This window comes from Gymnoscopelus braueri, assembly GCF_963280865.1.
Source record: "Gymnoscopelus braueri genome assembly, chromosome: 19".
Taxonomy (NCBI): Eukaryota; Metazoa; Chordata; class Actinopteri; order Myctophiformes; family Myctophidae; genus Gymnoscopelus; species Gymnoscopelus braueri.
In genome coordinates, this window is record NC_137621.1 from 9,168,658 (window position 1) to 9,189,168 (window position 20,511).

Below are 20,511 nucleotides of genomic sequence, written 5' to 3' on the forward strand. Positions count from 1 at the left end.
CACGGGGAGAACATGCAAACTCCACACAGAAAGGCCCTTTCGCCAACCCCACCTAGGGTATGGGCACTGATGACGCGGAGGAGAGAACACACCCCTAGCGTCCACAGCATCCCCTGCGACAGCGCTACCGACCCTGCCACCGTGCCCGACCCTTGGAGTCATACTTGACTCAGATCTAAATTTTACACCTCACATCAATAAAATAAACAAAATAGCATTTTTCCCCATCTCATAAACATAGTAAAAGTACAACCCTTCCTGTCACAATCAGATGCAGACGAAATAACCCACACCTTCATCACCTGTCACTACTGTAATGCTCTGCTCACAAACCTCCCAAAACAGGCCACAGACAGAATTTATAATTCTGTTGCAAGATTATTAACCAAAACAAAAAAAACACACCAGTCCTGTCCACTCTTCATTGGCTCCCAGCCCCCCATAGAATAGATTTCAAGAAGGTTCTGCTCATGGTTAATAAAGCACCCAAATGGTCTAGGCCATACATGACAGATTTCTTATTGCCATACACTCTACTAGAGCACTGAGATCCTCCACAGCAGGTATACTTAATACAAGTCAGTCAAATAAGAAAATAGGAGAGGCAGCATTTTCCATGTATGCACCAAAACTATGGAACATACTCCCTGGGGAAGTCAGAGAGGCCGACTCCACCGAAATCTTTAAACAAAAGCTAAAGACTCATCTCTTTAGGTTAGCCTTCTCCTAGCACTTTATATCGTTCCTCACACACTATCAATAAGATATTTCTTGTCTATGGATTTAAGAAAATTGAATGATATTTCTGGTGTCTTTTTTGGGCGGTGAAACCGCCCCTATAAGTGAGGTTTGGAAAAATGTACAAATATCCTGCGCTGTGAAACCGCCCCTATAAGTGAGGTTTGGAAATTTGTACAATTATCCTGCACCGTGATTGGCCAATCACAATCTATTCAGGACTGTGATTGGCCAGTGTCACATGACACATGTGCATAGCCCTATATAAGAAACCATAACTTGAAAAAAACCATAAATTGTTTTTTTTCAAGTTATGGTTTCGTCCATCATAAAGAGTGTTTCAATAAATGTATTTATCCTTTGTACATGATTGGTTGACTCCATTCAGTATTGTGATTAGCTAGCAAGACACCGCCCACTTCACACAGGGTGTGATTTTTTCTTCTTATTCAGTTTTTATCATTTCAAATTCTATGCCCGTTCTTTTACGCCCACGCTTTGTGCCTATGTTATGGTTTTTACCCGGTGTAATTGATATGTATACTTTTTTCATGTCTGACTTCTCTCTTTTTTGGGGAAGTTATCTGAACACTGTTCTGCCTGTGAAGCACTTTGAACTGCAGCCACTATGAAAGGTACACAAATTGCATAAAAGTGTATTGTTATTACCTATAGGCAGTGGTGATTTTAGCTTTGGTGGTACGCTATTTTAATGACGTCACGCCTCTTAATACCTACACAACAAGATTTAGCAGGTCACACAATGGACCATTGATATGCATCTAGGCTCATTCCTACGTTAATTCACGCTGGTGTCACTCTGCAGTCGGCAGCTTTTGTCAACTTTTTTTTTTTTTTTTCGATGCACGTGCGTGTATGTGCTCCAGAAAACCTTAGGGCGTACGCCGTGGAGCCGCGTGCAATGAGCAATGCAACACTGTCCATAGGCCTATCCATCTGTCTGCAGATCTACTGAGTCTTACCTTGGTGTGAACTGTGAACTTGACTTTGTCCCTCTCGCTCAGAGCGTCAGAGATGTCAACCTGGAGGGTTGCATCTGTCTGGAGGTCTACGTTCACTGGCCGCGGCTGGAGAACACAGACACACACACACACACACAAAATCAACCATCTCAATACGAACGCCAATATTGTGTGGTTCCTGTATGCATGTGCATGTCTGTTCATAACACAAGACACACTGACACTCAGAGATAAGACAAACCAATAAACCAATTACACTCCCTTTTTTAAATTACGCTCTCTGTGTCTGTGTGTGTGTGTGTGTGTGTGTGTGTGTGTGTGTGTGTGTGTGTGTGTGTGTGTGTGTGTGTGTGTGTGTGTGTGTGTGTAAACATGCGAGTGACAGCTAGGCATGTGACACACTGCTGAATGGTCGGTCAGCCAGCAGATCTGTGTTGTCTGGTGTTTCCTTCACGTTTGACTAGCAAGTCACACACTTTGTATGTTAATATCATAATCACAATCATCATCATCATCATCATCATCATCATCATCATGATGTCCGGATGAGAATACAGAATGTTTTGCTTTGTCAGCTAACGGTCCAGTATCACAGCTCCTGTCCTGTCCAGCGGCCTTCTTCCGACATGTTTAATGTTTAAACACTCTTAATTATAATTATAATAATAATATAATACATTAATAATAGAATAACTTACTCCTCGGTCCTCCTCGGAGAGGAAGTCAGGGCCGTCATCCAGCCCTTCCTGCTGGATGTAAACACAAACAAACACACACACATTAACACATTAACAGTGGAGCGGCGCGCCGAGCAGAGAGATGGACACACACCTATTGAAGGAACAGAGAGAACAGAGAGAGGGAGAGAGAGATGGATAGATATATAGATAGATAGGTAGATAGAGAAATACAGAGAGAGAGAGAGGTGAAGGGAGCAACACTCACCATCATGGCTGCTGACGGGTGGAGCAGGCACCAGCGGAAGTCACGTGAGGACGTCGTATGACGTCACGCGGGAAGTGACTATCAGTGGTGGAATAAGTGAAGTACTCTGATTTATTATTTTATTTTTTTCCTTCTTTTTTTTTAAACTTAAATAAAAGTAGATTCAAATATACTCAGTTACAAGTAAAAGGTCCTGTAAGTTTTGGCATCAAGTTATACTCATGGTATTGTTTTGTTTTGTACATAGATTGATTTGTGCTTGTATTCAGCTTTTTAGTAATGTAATATTTCATTTCAGACAGTCAACTTTCTGTTCCTTTTCAGTTATTTTGTAATCATCTAGTTGTATCACATGGGCAACATAAGGTCCGGGGACCAGACCCGGCCCTTTGATCATCTCAATCTGGCCTGTGAAGTCCTAAAAATAACTCTAAATTCTAAATGGCAGCATTATGTTAATAGTTTTGAGGGAAATTAGATCAACCCAACTCCAATTAATAGTAATTCATTTTTACCATTTGAGTAAATAAGTGCATTCCATATTCCATCCATACAGTATGTAGGCTACTGAAAGGTTAAATGTTTATAACGTAACAGTGAAACAGTCTGCCTTGAGTCCATATTTATAACATATTAATGCAATATGTTTTATCACGTGACGGAGAAGCGGACTGAGTGGCCCTGTCTTGCCCTATAGGACTGACCGTGGGTAGCTACTGGGACGTAAGTCGGGGCTTGATCAACCTCGGCTGGGTCACCTGGGTGAGGGTGTATGTTGCGAGACCCGAAACATCCTATGACCCCAGGCTACAACACTGATGATACGTCCCAGGTGCATCCATGTGATGTTTTTCGTTATAGTTATTCTATTTATAGTGGCTCATAGGAATTTATAGACTACGTGACAACCAGGAATAGTTTGGTGACCACCGGAGAGTCGGGTGACAGCCGGAATCTAGACGGCATCCGGGAGCAGTTTGGGTTAGCGCCCCAGTCTGTGTCTTCCGTGAGGAAGAAGCCCAACAAACCCACGGTGAGGCCTTTGGGAGGACCATTCAAGTAAGACGCAAGGGAGCCTGCAGTACCACCACGGGTCATGGTGGTCATTGCAGTACCATCACGGGCCAAGACACCATCACACCAGAATGAAATGTTTGGAGCAGGGGAGTCTGGTGCAACGCTCAGGTCCTGGACCTGGTGAGACGAAGGAGGAGCCCGGCCAGGAGTCAACCCACAGAGCCTAGTCCCTCCACGTGCCAGAGCCTCCCCGAGTCCCGGCAGAGTATTTCCGGAGAAGCGGACTGAGTGGCCCTGTCTTGCCCTATAGGACTGACCGTGGGTAGCTACTGGGACGTAAGTCGGGGCTTGATCAACCTCGGCTGGGTCACCTGGGTGAGGGTGTATGTTGCGAGACCCGAAACATCCTATGACCCCAGGCTACAACACTGATGATACGTCCCAGGTGCATCCATGTGATGTTTTTCGTTATCAGTAACCTATAGACCCCTTAACAGACGACGTCACACGGATAAGAACCACTATGCAGCTATGCGTGCAACCAGTATGCGCGCAATGAAACCCATTCTGTCAGGTCTCGCTCGGACGCGCCTCACTAGCCAACACACAAGAGGGGGTTGGTGGGGGTCAGCGGTTGGAGGACGCCAGGGTGTGTGCCTCACCTCTGGGGCCTCTGGGGCCCACTGCTGCTCCCAGATCCTCTCAGTTAGGCTACTGCGTGTGGCCATGAGGAGGCACTGTAAGAGTCCTGGTGGTGGAGAGGCTGTGTAGGCTACCTGGCAACTAAACGCCATACAGGCAAGTGTATTCATATAGATTTCAACAACAAGACAATTCAATGTGCTTCACATAAAACATTAAGCAAAAGAAACACATTATATTATATATATATATATTTATTATTGATTAATTATACATATTTTTTTAGTCTCATGATTTGTGTGCATGGGGATCTCATCTTAAACAAGCTTCAGTGCTTAATGAGTCTTCCAGTTTAGTAGACCTTGTATTGTGAATTTGTACTTCCATGTACTGATGTTCTCATGTCTTACTAAATACAGTACATCAATCAATCAATCTAGTTTTTGTATTTGAGTATACTCAATACTGAGTATACTTGTGTACTTACACATGTACACATACATCACCACTATTATTATTATATTTAATACTCAGTACTTACTATCATTACCATGATTTGGATATTTTCATAATATTGTTTTATGTCTATTAAATATGTGAAATATTTGGAATATGTTTTTTTTTTTTTTTTTTACTTAATTTTTATCCCGCGATTTTTGTAACCCATTTTTTTCACCCGGTGCCAATTTCCTAAGTGATCCTGGGCACTACACCAGCCCTACACCAGTATTACACCTGTCACCCCACAGTAGGGAGGCCAGGGCCGAGCTCATGCTTCCTTCAGGCATGAGAGCCAACTGACCTTCTTGTCACCTGACAGGGGGGAGTTTCCCTGGTTGGACGTAGCGCGTGGAAGGAACACGTTATTCCAACCAGTTCCCTTCCCCTCCATCAGGCGCCCCGGCTGTCATGGGGGAGGCGGTATAGTGACCAGGATTACTACATGTTTTTGTGAGGGTATTAACTACCCTAGGAGACACGGGGAGAACATGCAAACTCCACACAGAGTAGGCCCTTTCACCAACCCCACCTAGGGTATGGGCGCTGATGACGCGGAGGAGAAGACACGCCCCCAGTGCCCACAGCGAACCCAGGACCTTCTAGCTGTGAGGCGACAGCGCTACCGACTGCGCCACCGTGCCCCTTATATTTGGAATATGTTTGAAACATTTTAAATACACAAATCTTGTATGGGGGTATTTTCAGAAGGGGGTCCACGGACAAAAACATATAGTCCTTGACATGAAAATGTTTGAGAATGACTGGTTTGAACAACATTAGACAGCAAGCCCAAATAAGCAACTGCACTTTAGAAACAAGCCCCAAAAAAAAACCGCAACCCGCAACAACCAATATTTACAAGCGACTTTACAGAAAAAACAGCCCAAAGTCGCTTGAAATAAGCAGACATGGCAACCCTGGTGTCAGTATGTACTGTTACTATGTTAGCTCACTGTATGTGAGCTGTGTTGTCTTTCTGCCATGTGTGTCACTATGTACTGTGTATAGTAGTATAGTACAGTATAGTGTAGTGTACTGTACTGCCCCCTTAGGCCCCTTAGGCGAGAGAGAGATGAAGCAGGGACCCCCCCTACGTATTGGATTCATGTTAAGTGTGTGTTTTCAGACATTTAACCACTTAAACCCTTAATATTGTAAACATGACCTTTTGCCTCTGTTCTTGGCCTGCTCTTTTGTCCCTGTACACCAAACCTTTTCGCCGAAAACAGACGATCTACGAGCTCACAACGCGCCACAGAGCTCCTAGATCTGCAAATTTTCGCCTAATGTTCCCCCCAGAATAAGGGTGCAGAGGGTTCAAGTGGTTAATGTAAACATTAAAAAAATAATGTCCCTATCACACAAAGATTTGGCGGACCCCCTGCAGTATCGGACCCCCTGCTGAAGACCCCTGCCCTTAACCCTAATCATGACCCATGACCTTTAAACATACAGATCAAGCAGTTGGTGCCGTTTGTCTGTAGGCCAGAGCTCTGCGACGCAACCAGAGAGGGACAGCGATGGAAACTAAATAAGGCGTAGTACATGATGTAGTCCATTGTAACCGGCAGTGCTGGACAAAGTAGTACTCAACCTCAGTACTTGAGTCAAAGTATAGAGTATAGGCCTTTACTCCTGGTCAAATATTAGGCCTACTCCACTACTAAGTGAGAGTTGTCTCAGGGCATGTTGGTCTGCTCTATTAGTCTCCATGCGATTTCTATTAATCTTCAGATCATGAAAATATGTAGCCTTGGATCAGGTCCATCATAGATGTATTTTTTATGGATTCTGACATTTAGAGTAAAAGTCAGACTCGATAAAATACATCTATGATAGTCTTCTTGAGCCAAGGCTAAAAAATATGTAGCACTGAATATGTGAATACATAATTCCTTCAAAACCAGACTATCTGTGGCATAACCGCATGCTGTTAGGTCTAAACAACATCGGAAAAAAAACTAAAAACTAAACTAAACAAAACACTGCAACAGATTGAAACAAACTATGCTGGTTTAGTTCAGCACATATTCAAATGCTCTGATTTTCTTTATGTTTTGTAGTTTACAAACATGTCATCTCAAACCAGGACGCATGTATATCTTTTAATTCAAAGTATCTTCAGTCCGCTCTCTCTCTCTCTCTCTCTCTCTCTCTCTCTCTCTCTCTCTCTGTCCAGTTTTACCATTTGTAGACAACGATGACAAGACACAAAAATATGTGTTGGCCATAAATAGCAGCAAAGGACTGCTGGGCTGCTGCCTGCAGATCAAATTCTCCACAGGGAGAGAAGCTCACTGCATGTCCGCCTGGCCTGCAGCACACACACACACACACACACACACACACACACACACACACACACACACACACACACACACACACACACACACACACACACACACACACACACACACACACACACGGGCTCAACTGGACAGTTGTAATCCACTGTTTCTCAACTAGTGGTCCATGGCATTATTACATATGGTCCATGGGATGATGGGAAAATGTTTTTAAATGTGTGTGTGTGTGTGTGTGTGTGTGTGTGTGTGTGTGTGTGTGTGTGTGTGTGTGTGTGTGTGTGTGTGTGTGTGTGTGTGTATTATACATACATCTCAGAAGAACTGGAATATTTGGAATATTTTATAACTTCTGGAAGGCCATACCCATTACCCACAGTGACGTGTTACAGTAGTCTCCCAGTACATGGAACCTGATGGGAGATTTAATTAGCGCCTTGTTTATGTTTCCATTTTAACCAGAACCAGGGACGTAGGCTGCTTCATAAAAATAAAATAAAAAACGAATAAAAAAGCAAACATAGCCGATCTACAAGCTCCAGCGGTTCGCATCGTGACACAGGCTGTGAGCTTGTACAAGTTCTAGTGCAAGTCCTAGAGTACAAGTCAGGGTTAGTACCGCCTTCAGAGCAGGGCCCAAATTAGGTTCTGAGAACCTTAACTGAAACCCAGAGATGAAAAGTGGCTAAAGAAACCCTGTGCTGGGTACTTATTCAACTGAATGAATGTGCCATATTACTGCCAATAAACTAGAGGCCATGGTTTGCTAACAATAACAGTAAAATATACTACTCATAATTTATACTTTTCACATATGAAATACAGAACGGTAGTACATATCGTTGCTGTTGGGGAAAACTCATATGTCCAAAACTGTTACTTTTTCAAAAATAGCTGATATAAATTACAAGCTCAAAACGCATCACATAGCGATGTGTTTTGAACTTGTAGATCTATTTTCTACTTTTGTGTGACATGGTAGAATGACGAGGTAGGCCATTCATTTACGGAAAAAAAACATGTTTTTGTTACATAAAACTATTATGAAATGGAGATAAGAGGTTTCTACCCGACAGAAACAATATGGTATACTAACAGTAGTTTAAAATCTCACAGATACCAGTGTACTGTATGTAGCATGTACAGCAGATTTTACCCGCATTCACCAGGTGGCTTCTGTGAATTTTCCAGCCTGTCTGCGACCTTTGTTCTGAGACAAACATAAAACAACTTAATACAGTGGCGTAGTTGTGTTGACTGTGTACTTTGTACATCATAAACATGCAGGAAATTATGTTAGCTGGTTTTTATTAACCACTTAAGCCGGGTGTTTCCCCTGCCATTGACTTGGGGGGAGGGGGAGGCCCCACAAGGCAATGCTCCCCTTCTCAAAGTCAAGGCAATTTTGGTTTACTACCAAATCACAATATAAGTGATAACCTAAAGTCACTTTTCAGCATAGGGCAGGTCTAGACTGTACTCTCAAAAATGTTTTTGTGTAACTTACAGTATGTGCTTTCAGACAACTGAATGAAACGTGTTTAATTTGGGTATCCACTTGAATCTGTCAAAAACAAAGATGCACATTCTATAACTATTCCTGAAATAACTATATAGAGCACAGGAGTGTTATCAGAACAACGCAATTCAGTGATGTAGGCATAGATGACATGAGCTAAAGTATGTAGGATATAGGCCAACTTGGGGAGTTGGTAGCATAGTTTGTAGGAGTGAGATGGTCAACATTGCATGTCACAAAGCAGGATTAGAAAGTTAGCCAGCTACTTCCAGTTACAACTTAAAAAGATCATGTATCCTGGCAATGTAATAGCGACACATATCCCTGTACGTGCAGTCCATCCGCATCCAGCCATAACCCTACATACTTTGTCATACAGCAAATAGCTAAAACAGCCGTTGAGCTTGTAGATGTATTTTTCAACAGTTTCGAGAACATAATGACATCATGGCCAAAATAGGGATGCCAGTTTGAAAGTAGTCGATAATGATAATTTCTGTCTTGGAACAGTAGTTCTCATATTGGTGTCTCGGGATCCCCAGGGATCCTCGGAGGGGGGTTCCAGGGGCTCCCCAGCAAAATGAGTTAATATACTGCAGCATCAGAATCAGTTTAACCACTTGAACCCTATTTTATACTTCAGTTATTCAAAAATAGCCTCATCTTCTGGGTGGTCACTGGCACAATATATTTTCAGATGGGGGTCCACAGTCAAATACGTATCAATTTGGGGGTCCTTGGCATGAAAATGTTCTAGAACCATTGTTATAGAAGACAGTTTGACACTTTATACAGGAGTGGAGTATAGACAGTATTGTCTGCCCTGCACAGACAAACAAGTCTGAGTAGTGAAACAGATCAAAACAAGTCTATCGACTGCTTCCCTAAAAGTATTATTGCTACATAAGTCAAACAGTACATTGTTTATTACTATTTAACATTGGTATATCTGAACTAATAGTTATATTAACCACTAGTGTCCCTATTCTGGGATGAATATTCAGCAAACATAACAGATAGATTGGCAATGTTCGGCAAAGACATTTAGTGTAGAGGGGAAAAAGTAGGAGTATATGCATGAGGTCAGCTCTCTGACCATGACTTTGCAAGACCAGACCAGACAGACAAACAGACGAGGCAACAGACAGCGTCTCAGGCTTGCCACACGTTTCTTTTTTTATTGCAAAGTGGCGTTTTTCAGCGATCTCAACGACAAACATCTCTCTGTGTAATGTAAGGCTCCAGAGTCTGTGTCCTGTTATAGTGTACTGCATACCGTACTAGCAACGTACTAGTGTACTGTACTGTTATAGTGTACTCTACTAGCACTGTACTGCATACTATACTGGTACTGTACTATTATAGTGTTGCCATTCATTCATTCATTTACCGATAGGTCTTCAATATTGTTCAAGAATAAATCAAGAGGTCTTGTTGTGACTTTTACATTCAAAATGAAAGTAAGGCGTAAACCAAACATCGCAGACTTTAAATACATAAACAAATGTAGTTACAACTTGTCTCACGCTTTTTTTCCTCGACGTAACGTAGAAACAAAACCTCCTCATCCTCGTCATAATGCATAGTCTAATAATAATAATAATAAGCATGTGTTTGTTCTCGTAACACTGAATGACAACAGAACAATGTTTCAAATAAATAAAATATGAAGAAAAAAGGAAAAAAGAAAAGAAAACTCTTTGAGAGCAAAATCCTTTGCTGTCGTTTTGTCACCGAACAGAGAGGCGTTGTGGAGATTCACCGAGGAAAGGAACACTCCTCTTCTGAAAGCTACAATCCAGGACTTGTTTTAATGAATAAAACCTTATTTTACCCTACTCTTCCATTGAGACATTTCGACCCTGGTGTCGGGTAGGACACCTAAAAGTTATTTGAAGAGGACGGTGCGCCGGATTGGACACTAGATATTGCAGTTCGGACATCCTTGCAAATACCTCTCTCTGCTGGGAGAGGGACACAACGGACATAGATACTTACTTTTAGATAGCGTTAAAAAATATTTTATGTTCAAATATTTATTTTTGGCATTTTATGCGTGATGTTCAGATAGATCAGTGTGGACAGGAAACCAAGCGCATTGAGAGAGAGAGAGAGAGGGGAGAGAAGAGGAGAGACATCCGAGAGAAGAACGGGAGTTGGATTCAAACCCGGGTCCTCCCGCCCACTAGGAGCATAAAGCCTCATTCATATTTACTTGTGTCAAGGGACAAAAAAAAACAGGCGAGATCGACAAGACCACAATGAGCTTGTAAATCCCCTATTTTAGTTGCGCGACACGATGCACAAGCAAATATAAACCAGCCAATATGGTTTGTGTATAATACTAACTTGCTGAACCGCAAGGCAGGCGCACATCCCCCCGGACAGTAGCTTTTAATGAAACAAAAATAAAAACAAAACAAAAGAAAAACCAGACAAATAAAAATAATAATAATAATGATGGTAATAATAATAACAATAGTAATGATGAAGCCTCGGGAAGCTGAAGACACAGAGCTGATGAATACGTCAGCACTGGGGAGGCTTGGCTGACTGGTAGTGGGGGGTCGGTGTTGCGTTAAAAGCCTAATTCATACTTGGTGTCGCGCGGTGAAAATAGCTGATCTGCAAGCTGGCAACGCGTCGCGTCGGCGCAACGTGTTGCCAGCTTGCAGATCGGCTATTTCTTTTGGTGGGGGTGGGGGGGTACAAGTGTAATTCAGGCTGTTAGGGGTCCAGATGGCACGTAGGCTGGTTCATGTCCCGTTTACACCGGCTTTCCTTCCAGCGAAACAATCATGTTCCCTCCCAGTTTGTCCGCCAGTGTGGCTCTGTCCTGGATGTCGTCCAGACCGTTCACCTGCCACTCGTGTTTAATACCTGCAAGACACACACACACACACACAAATACACACACCCATCATTTATTTATTTAGTTTTACCTTTACTTTCATTGTTTTCTCCCAATAGGGGAGCTTAACTGTTGGAGCTTTTACAAAATGTTTTAGATCACTTGATGTTGCGGTTATGGGTGAGTTTTTCCATCAGGTTGTGATAAATTGATAAATTCACACAATTAGCTTTTCCTCCTGAGCAATTCGTACATTTTAAGCCAAGCGCTTTATTATCTCTGTCAGGCCAAAGGCATTGGGGAGGATTCTAGTCTGACCGTCCGCAGCTAATCCGATCAACGTAATTATTTCTCGTGCACTCTATGCAACTGTGTAATTACTGTTGATTGATTTCATAATCTCAGATTCACCCATCCCTCCAGGATATGGGACAAGTGCACTGCAAGGCTACGCAGTGCAATTAGCCAGTCGGGCACCAGCTGTCGGTCAGGCGGATGAGATTTAGAACTAGCCAATTACAACACTCCTGTCATTCCACCACCACAACTTTATACCTGCATGTAAAAAATATATTTTTTTCAGCATATCCTTTTTTTTAAGTTCTTTTTTTTTTTTTTTTTTATCAAACATTTGTATTGATATTGATCACAAGTATTGATCACAAGTTCGAAGCATAAAACAGAAAAAGACATCACAAAGCAAAGACAAATACAAAACACAATATGCAAATCTAATCTGAGTTTCAACAACACTGTAGTGTTGGCCTCATTTGTGACGTTTAGACGTTTTGCCCCCCCACAGCAGCGCCGCGCACCGATGCCGCGTACACGCACGTGCAACGCACACAGACAGAGGGACCACGCAGCTGTGCCGTGCATGTGCACGTGCACAGGTCGTTCAGTTAAGCACATGAACCCTAGTGTCCCTATTCCGGGGCAAACACAAACACGGGGAAGAATTCATTCTACTATTATGCCACCCAAATGCCCTGCCAGCCATCAAAAAGTGTGACTCCCTACCCCTCCTTCAAAACCGCCATGAAAGAGCACCTGTCTGCAATCTGCAACTGGACCTAGACAAGTCTTCTAGCTCATTGGTTCTCAAAGTGGGGTCCGGGGACCCCCAGGGGTCCTTGAGGGAGTTTCAGGAGGTCCCCAGCTAAATGATGGATAGTCAGGAAAATGGACCCTTATGGGTCTGTAACTCTGGTTCCATTTGTACACTCTCAGAGTTAAATTAACATTGATTTTACAATATAAATTGCGGTCCCAGAGATAAAAATGCCATTAAATGGGGGTCCGTAGCCTAATGCATGTCAGACTGGGGGTCCTTGAAATTGAAGAAAAAAAATCTTCTCTTATGGGGGTTCCTGCCATATCTTTTCAAATGGGGGTCCGCGGGCTAATAAGTGTCAATTTGGGGGTCCTTGACATGAAAAGGTTTGAGAACCACTGTTCTAGCTTGCCAAAAGAAATGATCTCCCACCGTTTTCCTCTAAATATACTTTTACTGCTCCTAGTGTGGATGATTTCTTGTATAGTATTGTATGCCTTTATGTCTCTTTTTTTAAATAATATTTTTTTGACCTTTTCTGCCTTTATTTTAGAGGAAAGTAGGCCGACAGGAAATGGGGAGAGTGATGGGGGGGGGGGGGGGTGACACGCAGCAAAGGCTGTCGGGGTTGGGAGTCGAACCCGCGACACGCTGTCAGACTGGATTACCAGCCTATGTGGTATGAGACTGGACCGCTATTTAAAACAAGATCCAAAAACCGCAGCCCGCGGCCGCAACTACCAATATTTACAAGAGACTTTACAGAAAAACAAGCCCAAAGTTGCTTATAATAAGTGGACATGGCAACACTGCCTGGGGGACCCTGGTCAACAAACCTGTCTACCAGTGATGTCATCGATGGGCATCGATTTTATTGTATTTTCCATTGATCCAAGAAGAATATGGCTTCTATTTCAGCATGCTAACTTTCCAGGAAGAGAAAGGCTGTAGTTTCTATTAGCTTGGAACCATCGAAGATGTCATTGGTAGGCAGGTTCCTTCTGAACTGTCAACAGCCCACCCATTGACACGCAGAGTGAGTAGACAGAAATGGTGCCATCTTATGAGCATTTAGTGAGGACCAATTATGACGATACGGTCGAAAATGGGTGAAGTGCTCCTTTAAGTGGTAAAAGCCCACATCTGATTAACACCAACATACGTGTCAACACATACCCTCGGCCTGCACACTGAGATGTGTGTACGCATGTGTGTGGCACGCACCGGACACACACCGAGAGAGAGAGAAATAGAGGCAAACACTACAAAATAGCGCACCAGACAGTATTTTGTCCCGCACAAACACACGAAAACAGAGACAGGCACGAAAACCAAACTCAAATTCAGCAGCGACCATGTTAAAAGTTTCAGATAACTTCACTGCAGTTGTCATGACTCACTCTCTTACCTATTTAACACTCACATGAGGAGAATTGATTGAAACGCAATAGTAGGGCTCAACTCACCTGTGAACTTCTTTTTGATGGCATCTTTAGAGCTAGCATAGATCATTTTACTTTTCAGAGGCGCGCCCTCTGGTGCCCTGGTGGGGGAAAAAAACAATACAAACACAGTAAGTACAGTAATAATATCACACAAAGAACAATGTTACTCAAGGCGCAATGGGCATGGAATGGAAAAGAGCAGAACTGAATAAAAAATATAGAGTAGAAAATATCCCTAACCAGTAGCCTTGACCACTTTTCTCCCCAATTTAGCCGTTATGCCAATTCCTTCCTCCCCTCACATTTCTGTCACTGCTGCGGTATCCTACTGACTCAGCTGCCAGCGAGGAGCCCCCGCCGGGAGAACGTAGAGCCTTCGTCCTACTCCTCCCGCCCAACGCTCCTTGCTGACAGGTGCACACGCATACACACACACAAACATATATGCACATTTATGTATTTTACCAGAATATAAATATCAGGTCTTCTTTCTTGGACTCTTTGGTTTCGTATGTGGCATCGTACAGGGCATAGCGACAGTCATTAAGGGGGAGGAGCTTAACGAAGCAGGCGTAAGGGTCTTCGACGGTCTCTCCGATGTCTCCGACGAGAATCTGTTTTCCCTCCTCGACGATGATCTTCTTCCTGTCTTCCGACAGGCAGAACAGCACGCCCTTCTTCCTCTTCTTCACCTCGTCGCTGGTGGACGACTTTCTGACCTTCATGTCGTTGAACACCCTGATGACTTCGTCGTTAACGGTCACGCCTGATGCCTGAAACCAAATGAACCTTAGCATTAGCATCAGAACTTACCACCCATTAAGACCAGAGGCCGATTCTACAAAAGCCTTCTAAATAAGTGGTTCAAACTATTCTATTTCAAGGACCCCAACAAACTCCATTTGGTACCATTTTGTCCCACTTTTGAGTTACAGACCTGTAAGGGACCATTTAAGACCCTCAAGGTACCACTTGAAGGGTTCCTTGACACTGGTCTGTCTACCTCTTGCTGCGGTTCCAACCAGCATCTCACCAATAAAGGTGTGTGTGTTTCCACTTTCCTCTATATTTCATGTTACCACCCATGGTTGCTAGCTGGTATCACAAGTAAGACGCGCGAACGCTGGAAGCGAACGCAGCTCGAAAATATTGTGTATGTACGGACTTGTAATCCGTGTTATTTTACCGTGATGGGGAGAGAACATTGACATTGTGTGTGTGTGTGTGTGTGTGTGTGTGTGTGTGTGTTTTGCAGGCTGTTGTGCATTTTAATCAGAGCATTGTCTACATTCCTGCACTCTGGCGCACTCTGGCGGCTGCACACAGGCAGTGCACGCACACAGAGACACAGAGACACACACACACCCCGAGCACGGTTTCATAGTAAGCTGCACTTGGGCGGAGTTCGCAAACATGATGCCACGGCTACTGTTGGCAAAGGTCCACTCCATCCATTACCAGAGATTGAGCTCTCTCCAAATGAGACGGTATGAGAGGAACCATGATCATACCAGCTAACGTTGTCAAAATGTTAAATGTTAAACTGCATGGAATGAGTATGAAATGACAGATCTACAAGCTCAGAACGTGTGGCATCTTGATGCAATAGCTCTGCCACCAAAATGTGGAATGCCCTGACACAGCATACATTAAAGGGGTAGTTCACCCCCAAAATGACTTTTTTTCTATCGATTAGTCACCCCATGTAGCCTTGAATCCATGGATATTTTTTTGTTTTTGTCGCATTTATAAGCCAATAATTTGATGACCGGCAGCGGTTCCGGTAGGAAACACAAAGAGTCTCCTTTGTGTCTCCTACCGGAACCGCTGCCGACCGGTCCGCTGGTCGTCAAATTATTGTCAAATTATTATTCAATCAATCAAAATTATTATTATTGTCACAGAATCAATATCAGAGGTATTCGGTCAAAACAATATTGTAATACTTTGTGTCCATACTGTCCCAGTCCTAGAATAGACCATATCGTCTGTGTCGGGTGGAAACCTCATTATGTCCAAAACATATTAATTAAAAAACAGTTACTTTTCAGGATTCAAATTCAAATACAAAAAGTTACAATATGGACATAGGAAGTTTCTGTCCGACAGCAACGATATTGGCCCTGTAATAAACCATATTGGACCCGAAATAGAGCAGACCACACTGGACTCATCCACTGAGAGCAATGACTGATGCAAGGTTACATTCTAGGCATTTATTAGACACATCATCCAGAGTGAGTGAGTAAGTATGTAGCTGAAGGAAGTAGTAGCTAAAGGAACTAATGTAATAATCGATTATAAAAAGAACATGATCATTGGGGGGGGGGGGTACTCTTTATCATTTAGTTATCAATGCAATACGATAGAATTACACTAATATACCTTTGTGCTAAAATAAACATAATTTACCTTATATTAAGTGATACACCACTAAAATATTTTGACTTTGTGAATATTGTCCCGCTTTAGATGATGACAGTCAGATTGAGGCTGCCGCTGCAGCTAGCACAGCGGGGTGACATGACTCATCAAAAGATCAAATGACTCATCAAAGTGTCACCAAGCTAGTCACGTGACACCATGGTAGAAGCGTCAGAATTTTGGTAGCATCAGAATTTTGGTAGGTTCGTTGCTTTTCCTAATGGTTGCGTATGCCAGTGGTTTTCAAAATTGGAACGGGGATCCCCAGGGATCACAATCATTTTAACCACTTTACCCATGTTTTATATGTTGAGTATTTAAAAAATAGCAGATATACAAGCTCATAGCACGTCACTTCGCGACTTGTACATTGCTATTTCTGAACATTTCGTTTTTAATGTTGAATGATGTTTTTTTAACACAAATCTTCTCTTCTGGGGGTCCCTGCCACAAAACGTTTTCAGATGGGGGTACGCGGCCAAATACATATCAATTTGGGGGTCCTTGACACGAATATTAATAGTTTAATTAAAGAGAATAAAAACATAGATATATTTTTTTATTTAACCACTTAAAACCTATACTTCGTTTACAGGAGTCCCCCAGGGGTCTATACTAGGCCCCTTTCCTTTCCCCCCCTCTACACAAGAAATATGTATAAAGTTCACAACGCATTGTGAGCTTGTAGATCGGCTATTTTGGCCAAATGTTCGCCCCCCAGAAGAGGAACGCTAGGGTTCAAGTGGTTAAGTGTTTAGTTTAGTTAAAGAAAAAAAGTAGTTTATTGTATTTTTCTGATAAAAGTAAGCAAGCAAACCAATTCTCATCCCTATTTTACAACAGAGGTATGTAAGTAAGTAAAGTAGCTATACATTAAATGTACTATTAGAGGCACATCAGCAATAGTATTAAGTAAGTTTACATTATATTCAATGTAGAGGCACATCAGTACAAAGTAAGTTTACATTATATTTAACGTAGAGGCACATCAGTATAAAGCAAGTTTACATTATATTTAATGTAGAGAGGCACATAAAGTAAGTTTACATTATATTTAACGTAGAGGCACATCAGTACAACGTAAGTTTACATTATATTTAACGTAGAGGCACATCAGTTTAAAATAAGTTTACATTATATTTAAAGTAGAGGCACATCAGTATAACGTAAGTTTACATTATATTTAACGTAGAGGCACATCAGTATCAAGTAAGTTTACATTATATTTGATGTAGAGGCGCATCAGTACAAAGTAAGTTTACATTATATTTAACGTAGAGGCACATCAGTATAAAGTAAGTTTACATTATATTTAACGTAGAGGCACATCAGTATAAAGTAAGTTTACATTATATTTAACGTAGAGGCACATCAGTATCAAGTAAGTTTACATTATATTTAATGTAGAGGCACATCAGTATCAAGTAAGTTTACATTATATTTGATGTAGAGGCACATCAGTATCAAGTAAGTTTACATTATATTTGATGTAGAGGTACAGTATAAACATAATTACAGCATACATATGCAGAGGCACATCAGTATCAGTATATTAAGTAAACTATCTGTAGTGGAGTGCGCGTGTGAATGTGTGCGCCCGCGTGCATGTGCAGCGAGTGTGTGCGTGCTGCGTGCATGAGGTGTTTAAGATGGCCGCCCTGAGGCGACAGGCAGCAGCGGGCCTGTCTATGTGACATAATGTCTAAAAAACTCAACTCAATTCATTGCTAGGAGGAACTTAACGGCAACAACGTCACTAAAACTCCAGTCAAACCACGAGACAAGACACGCAAACACACTCACGTAACAAAACATATAAAAAATAACACACAACACAAGCTGGCAGATATACAAATAAATCACTACTCTCTATGCTAAAAGCAGCTAGCCTAGTAGTGTAGCGTGTCACGTTAGCTCGCTGTGCTAAAAGCATCTAGCCTAGCATCATGTTTAAGCACCTAGCGTAGCAGCATGAGCTCGCGGTGCTAACGCGGCTACCGTACCGTTATGTGGCTAACATGATGCTAGGCTAGCTGCAAGCCTAGCATCGTGTTAGCTCGCTGTGCTAAAGCAGCTAACGGCTAGCGGCTACCGCCTACCGTACCGTTATGAGGCTAACACGATGCTAGGCTAGCTGCTACCGTACCGTTATGTGGCTAACATGATGCTAGGCTAGCTGCTAGCCTAGCATCATGTTAGCCACATAACGGTACAGTAGTGGTACAGGAGGAGAGACCCGCACCACCGCACCGGCCCCCTGTCTGTCTGTCTGTCTGTCTCCACTACTCACTATAAAAGTTAGTGAAAAGTTATGCTAACGTGTCAGGAATGACGTCTAGCGGATCCTCGAGGCGAGTGAACGCTCTTACCATGTTGCCCGGGTCGTTTATGCGGTGCTAATGGCCGTTGTAAAGGGGCTGTTTGGAGGGGTAAAAGAAGAGGTACCAGGGAATGTGGGCAGAGAGAGAGAGAGAGAGAGAGAGAGAGAGGGGGTGGGGGGGGGAGTTGGAGAGAGAAAGAGAGAGAGCAGGAGAGAGAGAGAGAGAGAGAGAGAGAGAGAGAGAGAGAGAGAGAGAGAGAGAGAGAGAGAGAGGGTGGGGGGGAGTTGGGGAGAGAGAGAGAGAGAGAGAGAGAGAGAGAGAGAGAGAGAGAGAGAGAGAGAGAGAGAGAGAGAGAGAGAGAGAGAGAATGGTCAGGATGGGACAGCCCGGGCGGGCGGGGCAGAGAGTGAGGACGGACGGAGGACAGGATGGCTGGCTGGCAGATCATCTTGTTGCAGTTGATCGAGCTAATCAATTTAATCGATACAAAAAATATGTGATGTGTTTTGTATTAGTTGATGACATGTATTATTGTGTTATTTTTTTATGTTGTGTTGATGAATTGAATACATAGGATGACAATGGAAACAATTAAGTCCCCAGGCCAGGATCCCAGGAGTTTTTTGTGTTATCCTTTAGTTTTAGCCTTAATGTCGGACTGTAACCCGTGCTGTTTACAGTTCTGACTAATAAAGTATACAATCAATCAATACAATAATTTAATAAGGTAATAAAATAATCAATAATTCATTCATTAACTTGAAAAAAAAAAGCTTAGCTTTATTTTCACTATTTTTGTTGCAACAGCGTTGTATGACAAAGTATACTTAGAGTGTTAATTCACATCATTATGTCATGAGTAGGCCTGTAGGTCAACACAGAACACAATTTATAAGAGGCAATAAGGGAATGTGTTTTTTCCCCCTTCATTTTCACCACAAATAAAAGCATCAACCTATTCCCCAACAAAATTTCCGCTCATTTATTCGTCTCCAGACCAATATAGTAGATTATATTTATTATATATGTAATAGCTACATACTGTATGATATGTAACTATTCAAATTACGAGCTTGTAGATCTGCCATTTTTGGGCGGTGAAACCGCCCCTATATGTGAGGTTTGGACATTGCACCCCCCCAACCCTGCGCTGTGATTGGCCACCAGTGTACCCCCCTAACCCTGCACCGTGATTGGCCAATCACAGTCTATTCAGGACTAGGACTGCTAGTGAAACATGACACATGTGCATAGCCCTATAAATAGGACTATGCACTTAAAAAAACCACATTTATGTTTTTTTTTGGTTTATGTTTTTTTTGGTTTTTGGTTTAAAAAAAAAACATTTATGGGTTTTTTTAAGTTAGGGGTGTACAATGGTTGGTCCACAATATTACTTTTCTTTAAGTGAACTTCCATCACTGTGATGACCACTGTGACCACACCGCCCACTTCACACTGGGTGTGATTTTTGAGTGGTGCTAGCCACTCCAAGGAGTGACTTTGTCTGTGTGTCTGTCTGTGTGTCTGTGTGTCTGTGTGTCCGTATGAGCACGGCCTCTCTGTATGTTTGAGCACAGCCTCAACAGCTGCAACACAAAGATGCAACCAGTTACACTAATTATACACACACACACACACACACACACACACACACACACACACTTTTGAGTAAAAATACTTAACATGAGTAAAAATACTTAAAATGAGTAAAAATACTTAAATATTAGTAAAGATACTTTAAAGTTCCTAAACTGAGTAAAAATAC

At 42.5% G+C, this 20,511-nt stretch overlaps 1 protein-coding gene and 1 long non-coding RNA gene across 5 annotated transcripts; both read right to left on the bottom strand.

Moving 5' to 3' along the window:
- Positions 1–1,721: 1,721 nt before the first annotated feature.
- LOC308075131 lies at positions 1,722–2,691 on the bottom strand. Of its 2 annotated transcripts, none has more exons than XR_013932164.1 (3): positions 2,667–2,691; positions 2,420–2,467; positions 1,722–1,826 (listed from the first exon to the last, which is right to left on the bottom strand). It is a non-coding gene; the product is annotated as an uncharacterized lncRNA (long non-coding RNA). The 2 variants fall into 2 exon arrangements; XR_013932165.1 differs by having other exon boundaries at positions 2,420–2,470; positions 2,667–2,682.
- Positions 2,692–9,800: 7,109 nt separating this feature from the next.
- cfl2 (cofilin 2 (muscle)) lies at positions 9,801–18,934 on the bottom strand. 3 transcript variants are annotated; one of them, XM_080414771.1, is made up of 4 exons: positions 18,792–18,934; positions 14,464–14,771; positions 14,020–14,096; positions 9,801–11,528 (listed from the first exon to the last, which is right to left on the bottom strand). In XM_080414771.1, exons 1-4 carry the CDS (start codon positions 18,792–18,794, stop codon positions 11,416–11,418), a joined length of 501 nt encoding a protein of 166 aa, XP_080270897.1. In that variant the 5' UTR covers positions 18,795–18,934; the 3' UTR covers positions 9,801–11,415. The 3 variants fall into 3 exon arrangements, with proteins under 3 accessions (XP_080270897.1, XP_080270898.1, XP_080270899.1); XM_080414772.1 differs by having other exon boundaries at positions 18,713–18,858; XM_080414773.1 differs by having other exon boundaries at positions 18,742–18,845.
- Positions 18,935–20,511: the final 1,577 nt, after the last annotated feature.